General features: G+C 38.7%; 1 protein-coding gene across 8 annotated transcripts in view; it reads left to right on the top strand.

Moving 5' to 3' along the window:
- The window catches only part of OPA1 (OPA1 mitochondrial dynamin like GTPase), a 96,469-nt gene that overhangs the window by 2,447 nt on the left and 72,822 nt on the right, over positions 1-21,200 (top strand). For 2 of the 8 annotated variants that reach the window (XM_077991161.1, XM_077991159.1), the window contains exons 1-6: positions 10,364-10,539; positions 14,046-14,364; positions 15,003-15,099; positions 16,509-16,616; positions 17,115-17,168; positions 18,191-18,258. In XM_077991161.1, coding sequence (XP_077847287.1) covers positions 15,024-15,099; positions 16,509-16,616; positions 17,115-17,168; positions 18,191-18,258 — 306 coding nt within the window. In that variant the 5' untranslated portion in view covers positions 10,364-10,539; positions 14,046-14,364; positions 15,003-15,023. Of the gene's footprint in view, positions 1-10,362; positions 10,540-14,045; positions 14,365-15,002; positions 15,100-16,508; positions 16,617-17,114; positions 17,169-18,190; positions 18,259-21,200 lie in introns of those variants that run through there. The other 6 variants (XM_015132524.3, XM_015132523.3, XM_015132525.3 and 3 more) reach the window with 4 other exon arrangements.

Genomic DNA, 21,200 nt, shown 5'->3' with positions numbered 1-21,200 from the left:
TGTGGGTTTGGTTTTCTTTTCTTTTGCTACTCACGTGACTTGGCTCACTCAGTGGGCCTTTCCCTTTATCTTTCTTCATTTCTGAGAAGTTTTTTTCTCTTATTTTTTTATTTTCTTCCTTTCATTTTTCCTGTTCTTTTTCTTTCTAGACATCTCTTAGGTGGATAGTGGTCCTCTTAGATTGATCTGTTATGTCCGTGATTTCCAAAATAAGACCTTTACTCATCGTCTGTTAAAAGGAAAAGCATACATGTACCCTATGTATGTATGCACACTTTTTTATTTTTAAATTATATATGTATCTGTACCAATTATTTACATTGTAAGTCAACCCTAACATAATCTTAAAGGATAAGATACAAAACATACTGCATCTAGAAGCTTCAGTACTTTCTTCCTGAATTCCAGTAGATCCTGTTGTTCATCCCACGGGATGCCTTCCGCCCCCATCCTCCCGCTCCCTTTGGATACCACATTCCCACATCTCTGCATAACTTAACTTTCCTTTTATGTTTTTCACCTTTTTTCTTTGCTTTTTATGTCCTAGGAAATTTCCTTAATTCATTTTATGATTTTACTGTTGATTTTTTTTTAATACTGGCCATTGCAACTTTATTTATTTATTTATTTATTTAACACAGGGTCTTGCCATCTTGTCCAGGCTGGCCTCAAACTCCTGGGCTCAGGTGATCATCTCACCTTGGCCTCCCAAAATGCCGAGATTACAGGCGTGAGCCACCACATTAGGTGGCAACTTAAATTTTTTATTTTTATTTTTCCTTTTAGAGGGCACCTAGCACTGAGTATTGCAACTTTCATTTCCATGAACTTTTAAAAACATTTATTAAACTCTTAAAGACATGTTTAATTCTGTACACTTTCTATTGTTCTTTGATTGCTGTTTTTGAATAACAACAAGGAGTACGCATTGGCATTTTGATGGTATCCTCTTAATAGTCACAATAATAGTTCCCTTGGCATGCTGTATACCCTCAAGTCTTAAATGTTTTGTATGCAGCTATACATTGACAGTGGAATGGTCTTGCTCCAACTGGATCAGCAAGAACATAAAGAATCATTTAGCTGGTACAAAGCTGCGACTTGTGAATTCCCTGTTAACACCAAAGAGACGTGTGAGACTCATAGCGAAACTAAAGATGACTTGTGAGTTCCACACTGAGACCAAATAAGTCTTTATGATGGTGACAGAGAGTGGTGTCAATGGCTAAAGTTTTGGTCAATCTCTCTAAATTGAGGTGCTGACCAAAATGGGGAACTTAACTATATTAGACATAATTTTGAGAAACATGGGTATGTAGATGGTAATGGAGGAAATGGGTGTAGATGAGATTGCCTAGGGAGAGTGAGAAGTACGTTAGGTCTAAGCCCTGATGAGTTCCCAACGTTTCCAAGGTAGCTGAGGATACTGAAAATGAGTGGCCAGTGAGATAGAGGTAAAACTAGAGACTGCCCAAGGAAGAGGAAGTTTCAACAGTGAGGAGGTGTCAGCGTTGTCAGGAATTGCTGAGAGGTTAGATGAAACCAGAATTGAGCAAAATGGCCATTGGAAGCCTGCGGTGCCCTCAGTAAGAGCTGTTTCACTGAAGTGATAGAAATGGAAATCGGGCTGGGCACAGTGGCTCACTCCTGTAAATCCAGCACTTTGGGAGGCCAAGGTGGGCGGATCACCTGAGGTCAGGAGTTCGAGACCAGCCTGGCCAACGTGGTGAAACTCTGTCTCTACTAAAAATACAAAAATCCAGCACTTTGGGAGGCCAAGGTGGGCGGATCACCTGAGGTCAGGAGTTCGAGACCAGCCTGGCCAACGTGGTGAAACTCTGTCTCTACTAAAAATACAAAAATTAGTCGGGTGTGGTGACGGGTGCCTGTAATCCCAGCTACTCAGGAGGCTGAGGCAGGAGAATCGCTTGAGCCCCGGAGGTGGAGGTTGCAGTGAGCAGAGATCGAGCCATTGCACTCCAGCCTGGGTGACAGAGCAATACTCTGTTTCAAAGAAAAAAAAAAAAAGAAATGGAAATCGGGATGGTTTGGCTTTTATTTTAATAAAATAACTAGAGCAGGGAAATGGGGTACTTTTTTTTCCCTTTTAAGATGAGAGATAGCCGGGTGTGGTGGCTCACACCTGTAATCCCAGCACTTTGAAAGGGAGGATCGCTTGAGCTCAGGAGTTTGAGACCAGCCTGGGCAACATAGCAAGACCTTGTCTCTACTAAAATTAAAAAAAAAAATTAACTGGGCATGCTGGCACACACCTCTAGTCCCAGCTATGTGTGAGGCTGAGGCAGGAGGATCACACTTAGCCCAGATAGTCGGGGCTGCAGTGAGCCCTGATAATGCCATTGCACTCCAGCTTGGGCAACAGAGCAAGACTTTATCTCAAAAATAAATAAATAAATAAATAAATACCCTGTCTCACAAATAAATAATAAAGATGGGAGGAGAGATTTGACTTAAGATTCCTCAAAGGGCAGGAGGAAAGAGAATTCCAAACAGCGATTCACCTTTAATGGGAGGAAGATCGCTTAATTTTATGGATAGAAGAGGATTGGTGGAGATACAGTATGTGAACAGCTTTTATATGAGGAAGTTGAACATGTGTCATTGTAATAGGTTCCACTCTCTGTGAAGTAGAGGACAAGGTCATCTACTGAGAGTTGGGGGAGATCAAGAGAGATAAGGGGAGATCAGAAGAGCTTGGAGAACAAGAAATACTCCTAGCAGAGAATGGAAGAATGAATTGCTAAGAGAGATGAAGTAGGATTGTTAAGTAATTTTGAGGGCCTTGTTGAGATGTGCTTGCAGTTGGGTGTAATTTTCTCCAGTAGTGCTTTACTCCCTGGGTACAGGCATAGAGAAAAACAATAAGGCTTATGTAGGGTTTGTATTTTGTTGGACAAGTCAAACACAAAAGTCAGAGGACAAGGGAGTTTAGAGTATTTGCAAAAGAGTTATTGAAATGATGAACCATATAATCTAAGGTGGATAAGTGGGTGAATAGATAAGGAGCATGTGAATAGGTAAGGAGAAGAAAGAAATATTCCATTATTGATTGTTGACAGTGACTCTCTAATACAGCTATTATGCCATCTTAACTGATTAAGAAACTAAGGCTTTAGGAAATTCATAATTTGCCCTAACTGCACAGCTAGTAAGCAGTGAAAATGTGATTGGAACCAGAGTTCTTCTGACTCAGTAGACTAAATGGATGTAAGGATGTAGTTGAAAGAAGGGTGAGCTAAATGTTGTGGAACCATGAGCTCTTTCTCTGGTTGATATGCCTGTCTGTAAGTGATAACATGGGTCACCCTGGATAAACCCTTGTGATGATCAGTGACTTTCCTTTGTCCTTCCTCCTATGCCTAGTCTGCCATTCCCATATCCTTTCCTTTTCCCTTTTCCTTTCTCATTGCTGCCACCTAACTTTAGGCTCTTCCCCTTACATCTGGGTAACTGAAATAAGATCACCTTTTTGTTCCCCTTCTGATCCACCTTGACCTAACATTATCTTTACTATTTTCTTTAAATTACTGTTTCGTTAGTCTTATTCTACTCAGGAACTCTCTGTAGTTCCCCATTGCCTACAAAACAAAGTTGAGCCTCAGCCTTGTATTCAATGACTGTTCAATTGGATATTCAGTCCAGTTTTACTCCTCCTATGACCCTTCTATGCCAGCTCCTTGGGTCTTTTGCCCTTCATTGTCTTATCTCTGTGCTCTTCTTTCTCTTTTTTATTTTATTTTATTTTTTTACATTTTTGGTTTTATTTTTTGTTTCTTTTTTTTTGTTTTGTTTATTAAACCTCCATCACACTTCATCCTATAGAGTTTTGAACCAGAGCATGGTGCATTATCATCCAGGGGCTCTGGAGGAAGTGGCAGGGAATCCAAAATGTCACCTTCGCTTCTTATCTGGGGCCACATATATTTCTGCATCTGCTGCTTCCCACACTCTTGCCCACAAGTGTTGCTTGTGGAAATAATTTGAGATTTACTGTCTGGCTGACCCTAGTTTCAATCTCTTTTCCACCATTTGCTAGTCATTCTACCTTAGGCAAAATATAGTATTCAAAGAAAACTTCGGACAAGTTAAATTTGACGGAGTTCAATTGAGCAAAGAAAAGAAATTCCCAAATTGGGCAGTCTCCAGAATCACTGCAGATTCAGAGAGACTCCAGGGGTGCCTCATGGTCAGAACAAATTTATAGACAGAAAAGGTAAAGGGACATACAGGAATCGAAATTGAGACATAGAAACAGTGAGATTGGTTACAGCTCGGTGTTGACCGTATTTGAACGCAGTTTGAACACTCAGCGGTCTATGAGTGGTTGAAGTATGGCTGCTGGGATTGGCCAACACTCAGCTGTTACTACAGATGCATACTATGCAGTTAGGTTTTCAGTTTTGTCTTCCTATTAAGCTAGGTTAGAGTTTGTCCACAAGGATTCAAATATAAAAGTACGGAGTCCTTCTCAGGCCATGTTTAGTTCGCTTTAACAATTCCCCCCTTTTGGTCAGCCCCTCAATTTAGAGAGATTGACCAAAACTTTAGCCATTGACACCACTCTCTGTCACCATCATAAAGACTTATTTGGTCTCAGTGTGGAACTCACAAGTCATCTTTAGTTTCACTATGGAGTCTCACACGTCTTCTTTGGTGTTAATAGGGAATTCACAAGTCGCAGCTTTGTATCAGCTAAATGATTCTTTATGTTCTTGCTGATCCAGTTGGAGCAAGACCATTCCACTGTCAATGTATAGCTGCATACAAAACATTTAAGACTTGAGGGTATACAGTGCGCCAAGGTGACTATTCTTATGACTGTCAAGAGGATACCATGAAAATGCTAAGGTGTACTCTTTAAGTTCTTAAGAAATGAACTGAACCAAATTAGCCAAGTTAAGGTTCAGACAATATAAGCAGTTCAGCAGCATTAGGGTCTAATTGGTCAGAGTCTTCATGTGGAGTATGATAGTGCTTAAGGATCATAGTGCGCTATAAAGTAGCTTGACTTAAAGAGGTAATCATTTTCATTGTTACACTGGTAATACAAATCATAACTTGGAAACCTACTAGAAGAAATACAAAGATTAGAAACCCGTGGAAAACCCAAGTTTGCCATTCATCACTTAGGATGCCTGCAAACCAACTGTTAGTAGCTCCTATAAACATATCATGGGTTCCTTTCTCTTGAGAGATTCCTTTAATGTACTTGGTGGCAGTGTCTAAGGAAACAGCAGTATCAGCCACCTTTTTAATTAAGCTTTCTGTAGTAACAGAATCAGGGGAGAGATAAGTACAAAATTCAGTTTTGTTAAACACCATATAACATAGGCCTCCAGCTTGAGCAAAAAGATCTAAGACTGTATGATCTAACATTAAGTGTTTTTGTTGAATATGTATGTTGTCATGTCCCTTTCTGAGAGTAGCTTCTACCCATCTGAAACCCTGGGAGGTCTGACTGGCTACAAAATCCAAGATTTTTCCCAATACACAAATTAGCTTTGAATTTCGTACAAACGGTACTTCACTACCACCAAGAGTGAACCCCTAGGAACCCCACTGGAATCTTTCCCCAGTAGAAACTAGCTTATCCTTGTCCATTTCGAGGCTAGTGCTAATTTCATTTTTTGATCATTTTGGCCTCCAATCATAAGAGCTATCATGAGAATTTTCAGGGGAAGCAATTGGAAAGGCAGGAGCAGGCCAGCAAGGAGGCAGAACAGAATATGCAGATTCTCCACAGACCCAATATAGACCCTCAGGTTGGAAAAGGGGGCCACCTAGTTGTATTTGAGCAGGGATCATTCAGGTTTGTTCAACCATAAATCTGTGTAGCTCCTGAATATCATCCAGTAGGAAATTTACTTTTCTGTGGCCCCTTTATAGTGTGTTGTAAGGGTGTATAACCAAATCTAGTAAAAAGAGACACTACTGGATTGAATCTGGTTACATTATACAAGCAATATTTCGTACTAACATAAGTAATTCCCAGATCTTGAGTGTGTGATGCCTGCAAGCCCAGTATACATTTTGCAGACATCACTTAGATTGGTTTTTTATATTTAGTGTGATCAACTTATCAATTGAAAAAGAGTATTGTTTTTAGTGAGTGTAGGAAAGCAAGTACTAGTGATGTTTAGAGTATCAAGAATAGCTTTCCATTCTTCCCTTGGAGTTTCAGGGTGACTCACTGGGAAATGTGGAGGGGCACTGGCACCCATGGAATCGTTTCCTGATTTTTTGGAGTTAGCCCACAAACGCAATAATTACCCTAGAGCGTAAGCTCGAGCTGAAGCCATCCACTGACTATGGTCCCATGGATTTTTATGTAAGGAAAAGGAAAGGATTAGGGCAAAAAATGAGGAAAACAGAAAAACACATGAGGCTTTCATGGTGGCAGAGAAGTCTTGATCCGTGATCTTGAGAGAGCTACTGCAACTAGGATGCTGTCTGCTTCTGGGGAGAGATTTCCCTGGTCAACTTTTCCTTAAAGTCTCCAACACATGTACAGTTCCAGGAGTCTGAAGGGACCCTTTTGACCTGTGAGATGTGGACCCATGATTCAAAGCCCTGAAGCGTCACTGCACTCTGGGTAGTGAGAAGAACTTGGTATGGTCCCATCCAACGAGGTTCAAGAGTGATCTTCCTCTGATGTCATCTCCAGAAGGCCCAGTCTCCAGGTTCCAGACCATGGAGTTGATTGTCCTCAGTTGGTGGATGTCAAAACGCTTCCTTTACCTGGTGGAAGTATACTTTGGCATAATACATTAAAGTCTTGCAGTATTTAGTCATATCAGAGTTTAAGAGCAGGAGAAGCATGAGATGCTATTATTAGGGACATGGGCCTCCCAGTGACTATTTCATAAGGAGTCAATTTATATTTTCCAACAGGAGTGAATCTGATTGACATTAAAGACAAAAGGTAGTACCTTTGGCCAAGGCAACTCAATTGATTTAGTTAACTTGGCCAGTTTCAGTTTTCAGATGCCATTTCTCTTTCAACCTTTCCGAAAGACTGAGGGTTATAAGGACAATGGTAATGCCACTGTGTCAGTAACACCTTATTTAACTGCTTTATAACTTGCCCAGTAAAATGAGTTCCTCTATCACTGGAGATTTTTAGAGGGATCCCCCATAAAGGAAAAACATTGTCTTGATAATTTCTTAGCTGTGGTCACAGCATCAGCTTTCCTACATGGGAAGGCCTTTATCCAGGCAGAAAACATGCAAACTATTACAAGAACATACTGATACCCCATTGAGGGTGGTAACTGAATGAAGTCTATCTGTAAATGTTCAAATGGTCCATCAGGTGGGAGAAGTATACTACCTCAAGTTTTTCCAGGATTATGAGTTTGACAAGTCAAACATTGATTATAAACCATTTTAGCAATTTGGGACAGTCACCCCACCAGTACTTTTTCATAATTTGGATCATTTTGTCTGTTCCATGATGAGCTGTGGGGTGCAGAGCTTTCAGTAATGGAAGATTCAAGGAGGACCAGGTGGCCGTCCGGGCCCTCTGTGAGTCCTCCCTTCACGTTAAAGTTACATCCTTTTAGATACCAATTTTGTTTTTCCAAATCAGATGCATTGTACTGTTCATTAGGTCATCATAAGGAATTTGGCTTAATCTTATGGAGTTCATTCACATTGCATATATTGATGGTTTCAGCACTAGCTGATTTAGCATAAAAATCTGCTAAAGCATTTCCCTGATATTTGGGTTCATTTCTACAAGTATGAGCTTCAATCTTAATAACAGCAGTCTGCATTCATAACGGGATAGCAGAAAGGAGCTCATCTGTTTGGAGTCCATCATTGATGGGGATCCCACTAGAGGTGAGAAACCTTTGTAGTTTCCATATCGTACCAAAATCACGTACTACTCCAAAAGCGTATCTACTTTCCATAAATTTTTACTGACTTGTCCTTAGCTATATGACATGTTCAGGTAAGGGCAGAAAGCTCTACAGGTTGGGCTGACTTGAATTAAGAGTTCCCTTCTCTATTAACTCATTTTTGGTAGCAATAGCATATCTTGCCTGATTTTTTTTTTTTTTTCTGAGTTTTTGTCATAGGACCCATCAACAAAAAATAGTAATTTCAGGATGATCCAGTGGTGTATCTTGTATATCAACACGAGGGACCACTATTTCTGACACTACACTTACACAATTGTGGTCTTCACCATCATCAGGCAGAGATAACAGAGTGTCTGGGTTAAGTAGATTACAGCCTTTTAGATGAAGATTAGAAGGAGATAGGAGAAGTAATTCATAAGATGTTAGTCTACTTGCTGAAAAATTCTGGGTTTGATTGGAATTTAATAGACTTTCCACAGCATCTGGGACTTGCAAATTAAGTTCATTTTGTGAAACCAGATCTGATGAAGCTTCTACCAGCTTGGTGGCTGTGGCTACTGCTTTTAAACAATTAGGATATGCCTTAGAGACTGGGCCTAATTGCAGGCTGTCGTATGCAGTGGTCCTATGTTTAGCACCGTGTTCATGAGTAAGGACTCCTAATGCCTGATGGTAACACTCATGAACAAAGTGAAAGGTTTAGTGTAATTTGGAAGTCCTAAATCTGGGGGGCTGTTGTAAGGCCAACTTCATTTGGCTAAAAGTCTGCTTATGACGATCTTCCCAAAATAAAGGCTCTGGTACAGCATTTTTAGTGAGCTCATACAGTGGTGAAGCTATTTAGGAAAGAATTTGGAACCCAGGATCTGCAATATCCTGCAAGCCTAAGAAATGCTTTTGTCTTTTGGTTGCAGGTTGAGGAAAACTTTAAAAAGTTTTTATCCTCCCAGGTGAGAGGGAAATCCCTTCAGCAGCCAAGTCATGTCCCAAATAGTGGACTTTTTTTGAAAATTGAAGTTTTGGCCAGGCGTGGTGACTCACGTCTGTTATCCCAGCACTTTGGGAGGCTGAGGCGGGCAGATCACCTGAGGTCGGGAGTTCAAGGGCAGCCTGACCAACATGGAGAAACCTTGTCTCTACTAAAAATACAAACTTAGTTAGCCAGGTGTGGCGGCACATGCCTGTAATCCCAGCTACTTGGGAGGTGGAGGCAGGAGAATCGCTTGAACCCAGGAGGTGGAGGTTGAGGTGAGCCAAGATCGCGCCATTGCACTCCAGCCTGGGCAACAGAGCGAAACTCCTCCTCAAAAAAAAAAAAAAAAAAAAGGAAAAAAAGAAAACAAAGAAAGAAAGAAAAGAAAAGAAAATTGAAGTTTTTCCGTTGAAGCCTTGTGACCTTTATATCCAAGTTGCTGTAAAAGGTAAACAGAGTCAATTGCCGAGCACTGCTTAATAGGAGAGCATAACAATAAGTTATCTACATACTGAATGAGAGTAGAATTTTGAGGAAACTATAGTGTCATTAGGTCCTGATGCAGTGCCTGGGGAAAATATGAAGGGGCTTCAGTAAACCCTTGTGGTATTACATTCCAGGGGTATTGCTGATTTTTTCCAAGTAAAGGCAAACAAATACTGACTTTCTTTAAGGAATGCTCAAGAAGGCTGAGCCAAGATCTAGTACTGTGGACAACTTGGAATCAGTGGGTACATTAGGTTATAAAGTATTAGGATTTGGGACTACAGAAAATATTGGTATTACAATTTTATTTATTGCCTATAAATCTGGTACAAATCTCCAGCCTCATCTATTTGGTTTTTTAACTGGTAGGATTGGAGTGTTACGGGGCTGGTACATGGAATTATGAGTCCTTGTTTAATTAAATCTTCTACAATTGGTGAGAGCCCTTGAATTGCTTCAGGTTTTAGTGGATATTGGGGTAATTAGGCAAAGGTTAAGAATGATCTATTTGTACTTTTATAGGTTCTACACTTTTAATTCTTCCTATATCAGTTGGGGAAGAGGCCCATAAACATTTAGGTGTTTTCAAAAGATCAGGGATATTACAGGCTTGAGTTTCAATCTTATCAATTTCTGCCTGTAAACAGCATAACAATTCTGGTTCAGGAGAATCAGGAAACTCTTAAGATTATTTCTCTTTCTGAGGAAAATTGTATGTGCCCTTTTAGCTTTGAAAGTAAATCTTGCCCTAACAAGTTTACTGGAGCAGTATCACATAGTAAAAAAGTGTGGTTTTCTGAAATGGGGCCCAGAGTTACTTGGATGGGTTCAGATATGGGGGCCTCTTCAACTGGGTTTGAAACCCCTACCACAGAAATGACCTTTTTGCTCGTTTGGGATTTGTTGGCTTATTAAAGTGGGATTTATGGTAGCTAGAGTAGCCCTGGTATCCATGAGGACTGTACACGACTCCCTATTTCTTTTAACCTCTGTTTCCTCATGTTCCTTTACAGGTATTACGGGGAGCAATCCACCAGAGTCCCTTGGAGCCTCCTTAAAGTTGATTATTGTCAGGAGGACTAAGGTTTCCTGGGCTCCCTCTAGTGGTAAAACAGTGTGGCCTGGAGGGAGGTTTATCGGCGGACAATCCCTTTTCCAGCCCCGGTTGTTTGCAATACGGGCAGACATCTTGGGGTAAATAACTTCTTGTTCCAGGACCTCTTGATTGTGATTTAAAATGAGGACAAGATGGTCCCTTTGGTCCCGGTCCCTGTAACTGTTCTAAATGAAGGGGCATAAGCTTGTTAGCCTTTTGAGTTTTTTCTTGCCCTAGAGTCCTCTCAAAATGTTCGGCTAGGCTGGGCACGATGGCTCACGCCTGTAATCGCAGCACTTTGGGAGGCCGAGGTGGGCAGATCACGAGGTCAGGAGATCAGGACCATCCTGGCAAACACGGCGAAACCCGGACTGTACTACAAATACGAAAAAATCAGCCGGGCGAGGTGGCGGACGCCTGTAGTCCCAGCTACTCGGGAGGCTGAGGCAGGAGAATGGCGTGAACCCGGGAGGCGGAGCTTGCAGTGAGCTGAGATCCGGCCACTGCACTCCAGCCTGGGCAACAGAGCGAGACTCCGTCTCAAAAAAAAAAAAAATTCAGCTAAGGCCACCAATTCAGTCACATCTCTAACTTCCCATTGCAATTTATGGTTTTTAATTAAACTGCTACTGGAGTCCATTTATAAATAAAGCAGTTAATGCTGTTTCAGCCCCTGCAGGGAATACTCCTTGCTGTACTTTGAGTTCACAATGCTTCACAAACAATAAGTGAGTTCTGTAACCTGAAACTGGTTCCTCCTTTTTTGTTTTGTTTGTTTGTTGGCTTACAAGATTGTATGATGGACCAATTTTTTGTGGAAAAATTTTAGGAACTGAATGAAAAGATTTTCAGCAGTTTTTCTAGGTACTTTTGGTCCTTCTCGTGAGGAGCTTTTGGAGGGGCCTCTAATATCATCCTCCTCAGGTTTGGTCCGTTCTGCTGCTGCCATCCATTTCCGACCTTCACCAGCCCCCAGTATCATGTGAATAAATTGGTAAATTCAGGAAGTCCTGGATCCTAAGCTGCTATTAGCATTCTAAATTCCTCAGTAAATTTTTGAGGCTTCTCCCTTGGACCAGGGAAGTCCTTCACAATGGGGCTAAGCTCAGTTTTAGACTATGGAGTGAAAGTAGTTACAGCAGGTGAGGCCTGACTGATCAGAAGGTCTCACTTTGTAAGGCGTCTCTCTAACTTCCTTTTTTTTTAAATCATCTTCAGGGTAAAAGTGTAATTTAACAAAAAGATTAGTGGACTCAGAATATGTGGGTAGAGACGGACAAAGAGAAGGAACAATTGAGATTAGGTCAGTCAGAGTACAGTCCTCTTTCTTCATCTCCTTGGGCTATTGCTTAAGCTTTTCATTTGCTTTTTGCAAAGAATCTTTTAAGGAGGCAAGTTTTGATTCACTTAGTCTTTTAGAGGCCTTTGCATATCCATGAAAGAATACATCCCACTATATTTGTGGGGGCTTTGATCCCCCTTTTTCTGATATGCCTTGCAAACAAACAATTTTATCCAAATTAAAACTTCTCCATTGTGGCCATCTTAATTCTAAGTTTTCTTTAGTGAGGTTAACACATTTTTTCTAAAAATGCACACATTCTGGGCCCATAATTTTTATACATAAAATTAGCTGGAGTCCCTGAAGATGGAGTCCCAGACTCCTTGGATTGAGACGATCCCATTATTAAATAAGGTACCTATCAGAGGTCTGAGGCCTCTAACTTAATCCAATCCAGTTACTTATCCAATCCAATTTGGTCTTGGATCCAGTCCAGGCTAAGTATTGCCCAAGTAAACTCAGAGAGCTCAAAACACAAGTTATTGGCACTCGGAATCCAAGAGAAAACTCACCTATGACCTCCAGTTACATTCAAGACACCAGTGAGTGCAGTGGGTTCAGCAGGTACCTCACGTGGTCACCTGGTGTTCCTGGGGGTTGCCGGAGTTTTTCTTCAAATCACACTTCTGACACTAGATCTGTTAAAAGAAAACTTCAGACAAGTTAACTTTGATGGAGTTTAATTGAGCAAAGAAAAGAAACACTGCAAATCAGGCAGCCTCCAGAATTGAATGCCATTTGAACACAGCAGTCTATTAGTGCTTGAAGTATGGCCACTGGGATTGACCAACACTCGGCTATTATTGCAGATGTATACTACTCAGTTAGGTGTTCAGTTTTGTCTGCCTATTATGCTAGATTATGTTTCATCCACTAGGACTCAAATATAGAAGTATGGAGTCCCTCTCAGGCCATATTTAGTTTGCTTTAACAATACTTAAAGAAAAAATTGTAAAATAAGGGTACTTACCTTACTGGATGCTTCTGAGACTTAATATTTACATAGTTACACTGTAGTGAAAACAGCTAGCGTAATGTCTGGTATGTATAGGAACACGAGATACCACTTTCCCCATACCATTCTTCTTTACAGCATTGCTTCTGTTTTCCTTGATTCCTTTTTTTTTTTTTTTTTGAAGATGGAGTCTCACTCTGTTGCCCAAGCTGGAGTGCAGTGGTGCGATCTCAGCTCACTGCAACCTCCGCCTCCTGGATTCAAGCAATTCTCCTGCCTCAGCCTCCTGAGTAGTTGAGATTACAGGCACACACCACCACACCCAGCTAATTTTTGTATTTTTAGTAGAGACGGAGTTTCACCATGTGCAGGTTGGTCTCAAACTCCTGACCTCAGGTGATCCGCCCACCTTGACCTCCCAAAGTGCTGGGATTACATGTGTGAGCCACCATGCCCAGCTTCCTTTTTCTTAAGAAGTTTCCAGTCCCATGTATTTAAAGGAATTAATATTTTTTAACTACTTAGAATCAAGACTGGCCCTGATTATTAGTAAGCAACTAATAGTAAGCAGGCAACTATATATGCAACTATGAGCATATGTTAAGATATGGTTGTTGGTAACCTTTCATTCTCTTCAGGAAGAAGAGGGTGGAGCTCTACAGTGAACGTGTACATTTAAATTCTATTCTCTTTGGGGCTTTTTTGCTACTTTCATTTTTCTGGGGATCCAGGTGCTTGAGTTGGGATTGATTAACTTCCTTAATTTCCACCCCTGTGCTGTCAGGATCAGGAGACATAGATGAAGGTGTTCTAAACTGCTAGAAATTTTGTTTTTGAAAGCAAAAGTTTGCATGCATTTTTTTTTTTCAACTTTTACTTACAGTGAATAGTAGTTAATAAAATAAGTCCCTGCCTTTTCTCTCTTTGGTTTCGATTCCTGAGACCAGGATCATAGCCCACATATTAGAGTGGAGTCCCACTGCTTTGGTTTGAATCCTGCCTTTATTTCTTATGTCAGTGTGACTTTGGGCAAGTTATTTAAGTCTTTGCACCACATTTTCCTCATAAAATGCAGATAATACTAGTACTTTCTACATAGGATTATTAGCAGGATTAAATGAGATAGCGCATGCTGTAACCATGTCTGGCACATAGTCAATGATTAGTGAATGTGAACTATTGTGTGACATTGTGGTTAGTCAGGTATGGGAGTATGTGTGTTTCCTTTAGTATATTGCTCTTTTCATGTGGTTTCCTTTGTACTGTTACCCTATCTGATCTTTCTTCCATATTCATTTTTCTTTCAGTGAGGTCTGCCAGTCTTTAGTGAAACACAGCTCTGGAATAAAAGGAAGTTTACCACTACAAAAACTGCATCTGGTTTCACGAAGTATTTATCATTCACATCATCCTACATTAAAGCTCCAACGACCTCAATTAAGGACATCATTTCAGCAGTTCTCTTCTCTGACAAACCTTCCTTTACGTAAACTGAAATTCTCTCCAATTAAATATGGCTACCAGCCTCGCAGGAATTTTTGGCCAGCAAGATTAGCTACGAGACTCTTAAAACTTCGCTATCTCATACTAGGATCTGCTGTTGGAGGTGGCTACACAGCCAAAAAGGTAAACTTAACATTCCTACTGGTTTTCCAATTATTGTATCATGATTAAGTTTCTATAGCATAAATCATTTTTCTTTTGTATAGTGGAATACAATTGGGTGTTTAAACATTTATTTTGTGTCTCTGCCATGGACTAGATTGTTTTAATGATGCTAATAGGAAGATACCTTTAGAATCTTACCTATAATTATAGGAAATTAAAATGGCCTAGTGGAAGGAGCACAGGGCTGGGAGTAGGAACACCTAGGTTTGATTGTGAGCTTTGACGTTTAGTAGCACAGATGTGAAAGTCAGGTGACATTCTCACATAAGCCCTTCTTGGCAGCTCTGGGACCAGAAGCAAGGCATCCTGTCTCCCAGTCTGTCTTCCTTCTACCCCACAGTACTGTTTAGAGCAAAATTATGAAACCTGTTTGAAATAAAAGTATATTCTGAATTTTTACATTTCCCATATTTAACAGAGGAGTGTTTACATGTTTTATGTGCTTGTTTGCTGAGGCCACTTAAATTTGTTTCTTAAAAGTTTTGAACATAATACATTGTTCTTAGTAGATTAATGTGTTTTTATTAAATAATTTTTCTTTACGTGTTTATTTGGCATGCAGAGCATCTGATTGACACACTTTTCTTATCTTTTAGACTTTTGATCAGTGGAAAGACATGATACCGGACCTTAGTGAATATAAATGGATTGTGCCTGACATTGTGTGGGAAATTGATGAGTATATCGATTTTGGTTTGTATCATGAACATTAAAATACTTTTTTTGGTCATCTCTTGAGGAAAGAGAAGTAGTTGTATTGAGATAGTTTCTTAACTTATGAACCTAATATATCACAGTTTTATTTTAATGATATATGTAATATAATATCAATGAAAAAATCTGAACAAAAGAAATACCCAGTAGTCCATCACTTTACCACAGCTGCCACTAACCATTTGGAGCATTTTCTTTTAATTATACTTATTATATGTGGTTAGTATCTTTTTAACTTATGGATTGATTGAGACAGGGTCTCACTCTGTCACTCAGGCTGAAGTGCGGTCTTGCAGTCATAACTCACTGCAGCCCTGAACTGGGCTCAAGCCCTCCTTCCGACTCAGCCTCCCTAGTAGCCGGGACTACATGCGTGTGCCACCATGCCTGACTCATTTTTCAATTTCTTGTAGAGATGGGGTCTCGCTGTGTTGCCCAGGCTAGTCTCAAATTCCTCAGCTCAAGGCTCTCACCTAGCCTCCCAAAGTGCTGAGATTACAAGCCTGAGTCACTATGCCTGGCTTAATTTTTTTCTTTTAATTGTTTTCTTTTCATGAACACTACCACAGAGTAAAATTTTAGTTCCCTTTTTAAAAATTATGTAATCATGGTGAATATACACTTTGGTATTTTGTCCTTTGCTACTTAACATATTTTGTCAGCATTTCCATGCTGCCGAGTAGCCTTTCTATTAATAATATCATTTTCTGCGTTATGTGATGTTGCCCAGAGCGTATTTATTGCGACCCACCTAACTAGCTCCTTTTGAATAGATACCTTGGTTATCTCTACTTTTTGTAGCCAAGTTATTTAAAAGTCTGTTAGTATCCAGAGTAATTTCTTTTCTTAGTTGGCCACTGCTCTCCCTTTTTCAATAGGTGGATGAGAAAAAAGTATATTGGATAGCTACGATTGCCAGTAATTCATGGTGATCTTTAAGAAATATATTGTCATCAAATTTTTTTTTTAATTTTGTCAGATTTCTTAGTTTAGGTGTATGTGGAGGTGGAATTTTTACTTGCACTTATTCACAGAATTTATAAAGATAAAACTGTTCTATGTTGACGAATGTATTTGCAAAAAAAGCACACTTTCAAATTGTTCTTCTGGGATTAATGAGGAGAGCTTTCAACTTGATGTATTTGCCAGTACCACAGCATAGTGACTGAGAGCCTATATTCTGGAGCTAGACTGCCTGGGTTGGAACCCAGGCTCCTCCACTTTCTTGCTGTGTACCTTAGTTTCTCATCTGCAAATGGGGTTGATAATAGTAGCTGTTTTGTAGGGTTGTCAGGAGGATTAAACAAGTTAATACTTTAGCCCTTTATAAGAATAGTATCTGACATATTTTCTTAGTTTCACACTCTGTATGTTTTGATCTTTTCCAGAGAAAATTAGAAAAGCCCTTCCTAATTCAGAAGACCTTGTAAAGTTAGCACCAGACTTTGACAAGATTGTTGAAAGCCTCAACTTATTGAAGGACTTTTTTACCTCAGGTAAGGAAGGAGCTGTTTGATCCAATTTAAAATTTTAAGAACCATGGAGGAAAAATACATGGATTATTTGTTTATTCCCATTTTTTTTTAAACTAAAATATTTAGTATCAATGAAAAACAGGACTTTTTTAAAAAAGATAAACACAAAATTTTGTTATGCGATGGTTTTAATTTTTGTTTAGCCCAGTAAAATGGCAATTCATAAGCACTTAAACATACTTGGCTTTTAGTGAGGGGGAAAAAATATCACTTGTTCTTGACAAGTAGATGAGACTTCCTATGTATTTGCTTTTCATAAGTGGTTGGACCAATTTGGTGGTTTTTAAATAAATTTAAGTATGATAGACCATAATGAGTAGCATTTATTAAGTTTAATCCTGGCATATTTGCCCAATTATTGCCCTATTGTAATATGAAATCTGAGATCTCAGACATCTTTGTTTGCTCATTTCTGTTAAATTTTACATTTGTATTTCCCCTTTTGCTGGTTTTTCACAGGTCACAAATTGGTTAGTGAAGTCATAGGAGCTTCTGACCTACTTCTCTTGTTAGGTGTGTAAACAGACATTTTTGCTGACCTTAACATGCCTTTTAAATGCTTCTAATAAACTAGTTGCAAATAAAATTGCAGACCAAATTTATAATACTGCTTATGCTGAATTTTAAAACCCCAGAACTATATTAGGCAAACTCTTTATCCTTTAGGTGGAAATAATAAAATAATTATTTTGTGATAAAACTAAAATTCTTAATTATGTATGTGTATGATAAGATTAAAGCTGTTAAAAGAAAATTTACTTAGCAAAAATATTTTCTTGAAATAGATCTAATTGTTTTTGATAACTGAAATGAAAAGTAATTTTAGTTTGTCTCATCTGCCCTGTCATGGTTGACATTTAAATTTGTTTTCCGGCCGGGCGCGGTGGCTCATGCCTGTAATCCCAGCATTTTGGGAGGCCAGGGCAGGCGGACCATGACCTCAGGAGATTGACACCATCCTGGCCAATACGGTGGAACCTCATCTCTACTAAAAATACAAAAAATTAGCCGGGCATGGTGGCATGCACCTGTAGTCCTAGCTACTCGGGAGGCTGAGGCAGGAGAATCGCTTGAACCTGGGAGGTGGAGATTGCAGTGAGCAGAGATTGCGCCACTGCACTCCAGCCTGGGGGACAGAGGGAGACTCTGCCTCAAAAAAAAAAAAAAAAAGAAAAAAAAATTGTTTTCCTACTATACATGGTCTGTATTGCCAGTGGTATGTGGCTGAACTGTAAGTACTCTCATGTAAAATAATCCTTACTAAAGATTGTCTTATTTTTTATTGTAATTTTCAGTTATATATTTTTAATTGTTAGGTTAAACATATGCTGTGATTGCTATAGTTAGTATTTTTTTATTTTCTGCACAGGTTGTCAGTCATGTTCCTTAAAATAAGAATAAAGGTGATTTGATTCTTTGAACCTGAATTGCTGTAAAAATCCATTCACCTTTTCATTGACTCAATGTAATGTGAAATTCAGCTTAGGCTGTTGACATCACTGGAGAATGTAAAGGGTTGCGTATTTATCTTTAAGGTTCACCAGGAGAAACGGCATTTAGAGCAACAGATCATGGATCTGAAAGTGACAAGCATTTTAGAAAGGTAAGTGTAAAAGAGAATTGTTCACGTAGGTAGTCTTGAAAGATTTTTTAAAGTTTTTACTTCTTTGGAAGATTTTTAAATGATAACATCTGAGGAGCAAATTCAAAAGCATCCAAATAGAGGTATTGTTACTAATCTTAGTGCAAAGTACAAGGTATTACGTGGCAGTTCTAGAAATATAATTGAGAAGCCCATTTCCTTCACGTATGTTCTGTGAAACATTAGTTTCAAGGGTTGTACCCAAGAAAGAGTTTTGTTGTTAAGTGTGTGGGGGGAGAAAGGCTGCTTTAGACAAAGCAAGCAGCCTTCTTTTCTTTCCCTAGGACTTCTCAGACTGTAATACATTCATGCGCATTGTGAATTTCCGAGGAGTCAAAGCATACAGTGTTTTCCCGAATTACTTACCAACAGAACCCTTTTGCTCATGGAACATCTTATAGGGACTAGATTTCACTTTGGGGAAACTATAAAGGGAATAGGAAGTGGGTAATTAGGAAATAAATCAATTCCCCAATATTGATAGTTAACAAAGTTATGTATGGGGTTATTTACGGTGTGTTATTTTCAATACATATTCATTAACAAAATCCATATGAAAGTTATAGGAGAATTGCTGAGGCAGAATAACATACTTTGCTCTGTATTTATAATGCTCATGTATTTACCTGATGTTTTCTGAGTCTTCACTTTTTTCATTCTTTTGGAATTGGTAAAATAACTGATTCCTTGAAAGTTTTTTTCTACATAATACCTAGATAAATAGATTTATAGAAAAAATACTGTATGAATGTTTTAACATTAAATATGGAACGTGTAATTTTTATATTGGAGGTTATTGTAGTTTTAATACATCGAGGAAATAATTTTATGTTTATTTTGGAAGCAGGAGGAAGAAATAATTTCTATAAATAGATTTTCATCTCTTTCCTTGTTCTTCAACTTTGAACTTTTTACATTATATTCCAAATTTTAATTATATTTCAAAAGATGTTTTTCTTTTGCCTTTTAATTTTATCTTTTGGAGAAAAATGTCTGTCAAAATGTATGTACGTGTATTTGTCTTTTGATTTGATCTTTTTTGACACTCTTTTGCATTGACATTATTTTAACCAAAGGACACTCTTTGATTGTTCTTGCTACTGGGGGAAAAAAAAAATAAGTAGAAATTAGCTTAATATTTGTGGCTTATTTTGAGTGAAGGCCTTAGCCCTTAAGGCAATTAAATTTAATGTGGAGAGAAGATCTAATCTAATGGGGAGAAGGAGCCTTTGTTACAGGTATGGTAGTATGGTTCTTTGAGTGACAAGATTTCTGTTTGCCAAATTGGTAATGGCCAGGTCTGTATGTCAGTTTTCTCTCTGATATGGCCTAGGATCACTTTGGTGAATGAAAAACCTGTTTAAGGGCCTGACTCAGATAATTCTCTTAAAACCCTACTAAGATTGTAAATGAATAATCAGTAATTGAACAGAAGCTCTGCAATAGAAAAGAAGCCAGATAATTATTTTTGGAAATTTAATTATATTTACAGATTTTATTTTATACAATAGACATGGAATTAAATTTATTACATTATGTTCTAATTTACTCTTTGCTTGTTTTAATTTGCTTGTTTGACAATAAATGTCCTTGTAAACTATTTCCTTTTGACTTTTTCTCAATTTGTGGTGCTTATTTTGCCCATTAAAGACTTATCAATTATTTTTTTTTCAACTATTTGTTATACCTACTGAATCTAGAGTTGTAATTAAGCTACTTTCATTACTGGTTAAGTCAAATTATAGCAAATGCTACTATAAAAATTTACTATCCAAAAATGTATCTCAAGTCCTAACTGATGGTTTCAAATTCTATTGTTAATAATATGCAGCATCGTGTTTGCAAAGTTTGGCTGTTACTTGTGATGCTTGAGAATGATGAGTCACTCAGCTAAGATGCAGATAAACTGACTGATTTTGAGACTTGTGTGCAAATTAATGGTTGAATGTAAGCATGCAAAGAGAGACCTTAGCTTAGCAGTACCCTTTTTGAAATCACTCTGACATCAAGTTTGAAAATGTGGGCAATAATCAGAGGTGGTAGGGTGGCCAGGCTTTAGCTGAATACTTTTTTAACTGGTTCAGTCTGAGGTCTGAAAGCCCCAGATTTAAAATACTATTTAGAGTTTGAAGCAGTCAAGTATTAGTTTAATGGTTGTCAGGTTTGTAACAAAGTTTCTGGCTAGACTTCTAGAAATGTAAAAGTATATGTGAATCAGCTTTTTAAGAAAGTAATAATAATTGAAAAACATTTCTACAACTAGAACTGAAGAAAAGAATTGTCCTTTCTAGTAGGAAAACACATCTGGAGAAGTGCTGGCAAAGAGCAGAACAGTTAGGACCATTCAAAGTCAACTGAAGTGGAAGTGACGGGGAGCTGAGGGGAGCACAAATAGTTTGACTTCAGTCAGACCAAGTAAACAACATGATGAACCGATAACCTGTGATTCCCAGCCTGGGGTTACTACTGGAGTTTTAGGTGTCCTGGAAAGTTATAATACCGGTCTTCAAAAAGTCTACAGAAAACATAGATTTCCACATAATGCTGCTGCACAGGCTAATGAATTATCAAGTTTCTTTGGTTTGGCCTGGATTTATATCCATTCAGTTTGTGGACACTAATGAATTATTTATGTCATGTTAATCAGAAGTTCTGATGTGATTTGATTAATGAAACATTTAAACAAATAGTAAAACCAACCATTTTTAACCTCGCCCTACTATCTTGAGGTATGACTGACATACGTTAAAACCACCTCTTAATAAATGCTTCTTGTTAATCAAAAATTTGAAAACGTATGTCCGCTGGAGGAAAAGAGACATAGCCCTTGATGTGCATTGAATATTATTGAGACTTGGAGACCTTCAGAACTACCTGAAGACAAATTGAAGTGCTGCCTATTT

This window comes from Macaca mulatta, chromosome 2, assembly GCF_049350105.2.
Source record: "Macaca mulatta isolate MMU2019108-1 chromosome 2, T2T-MMU8v2.0, whole genome shotgun sequence".
Lineage (NCBI taxonomy): Eukaryota > Metazoa > Chordata > Mammalia > Primates > Cercopithecidae > Macaca > Macaca mulatta.
This window is presented reverse-complemented; position numbering and strand designations above follow the sequence as displayed.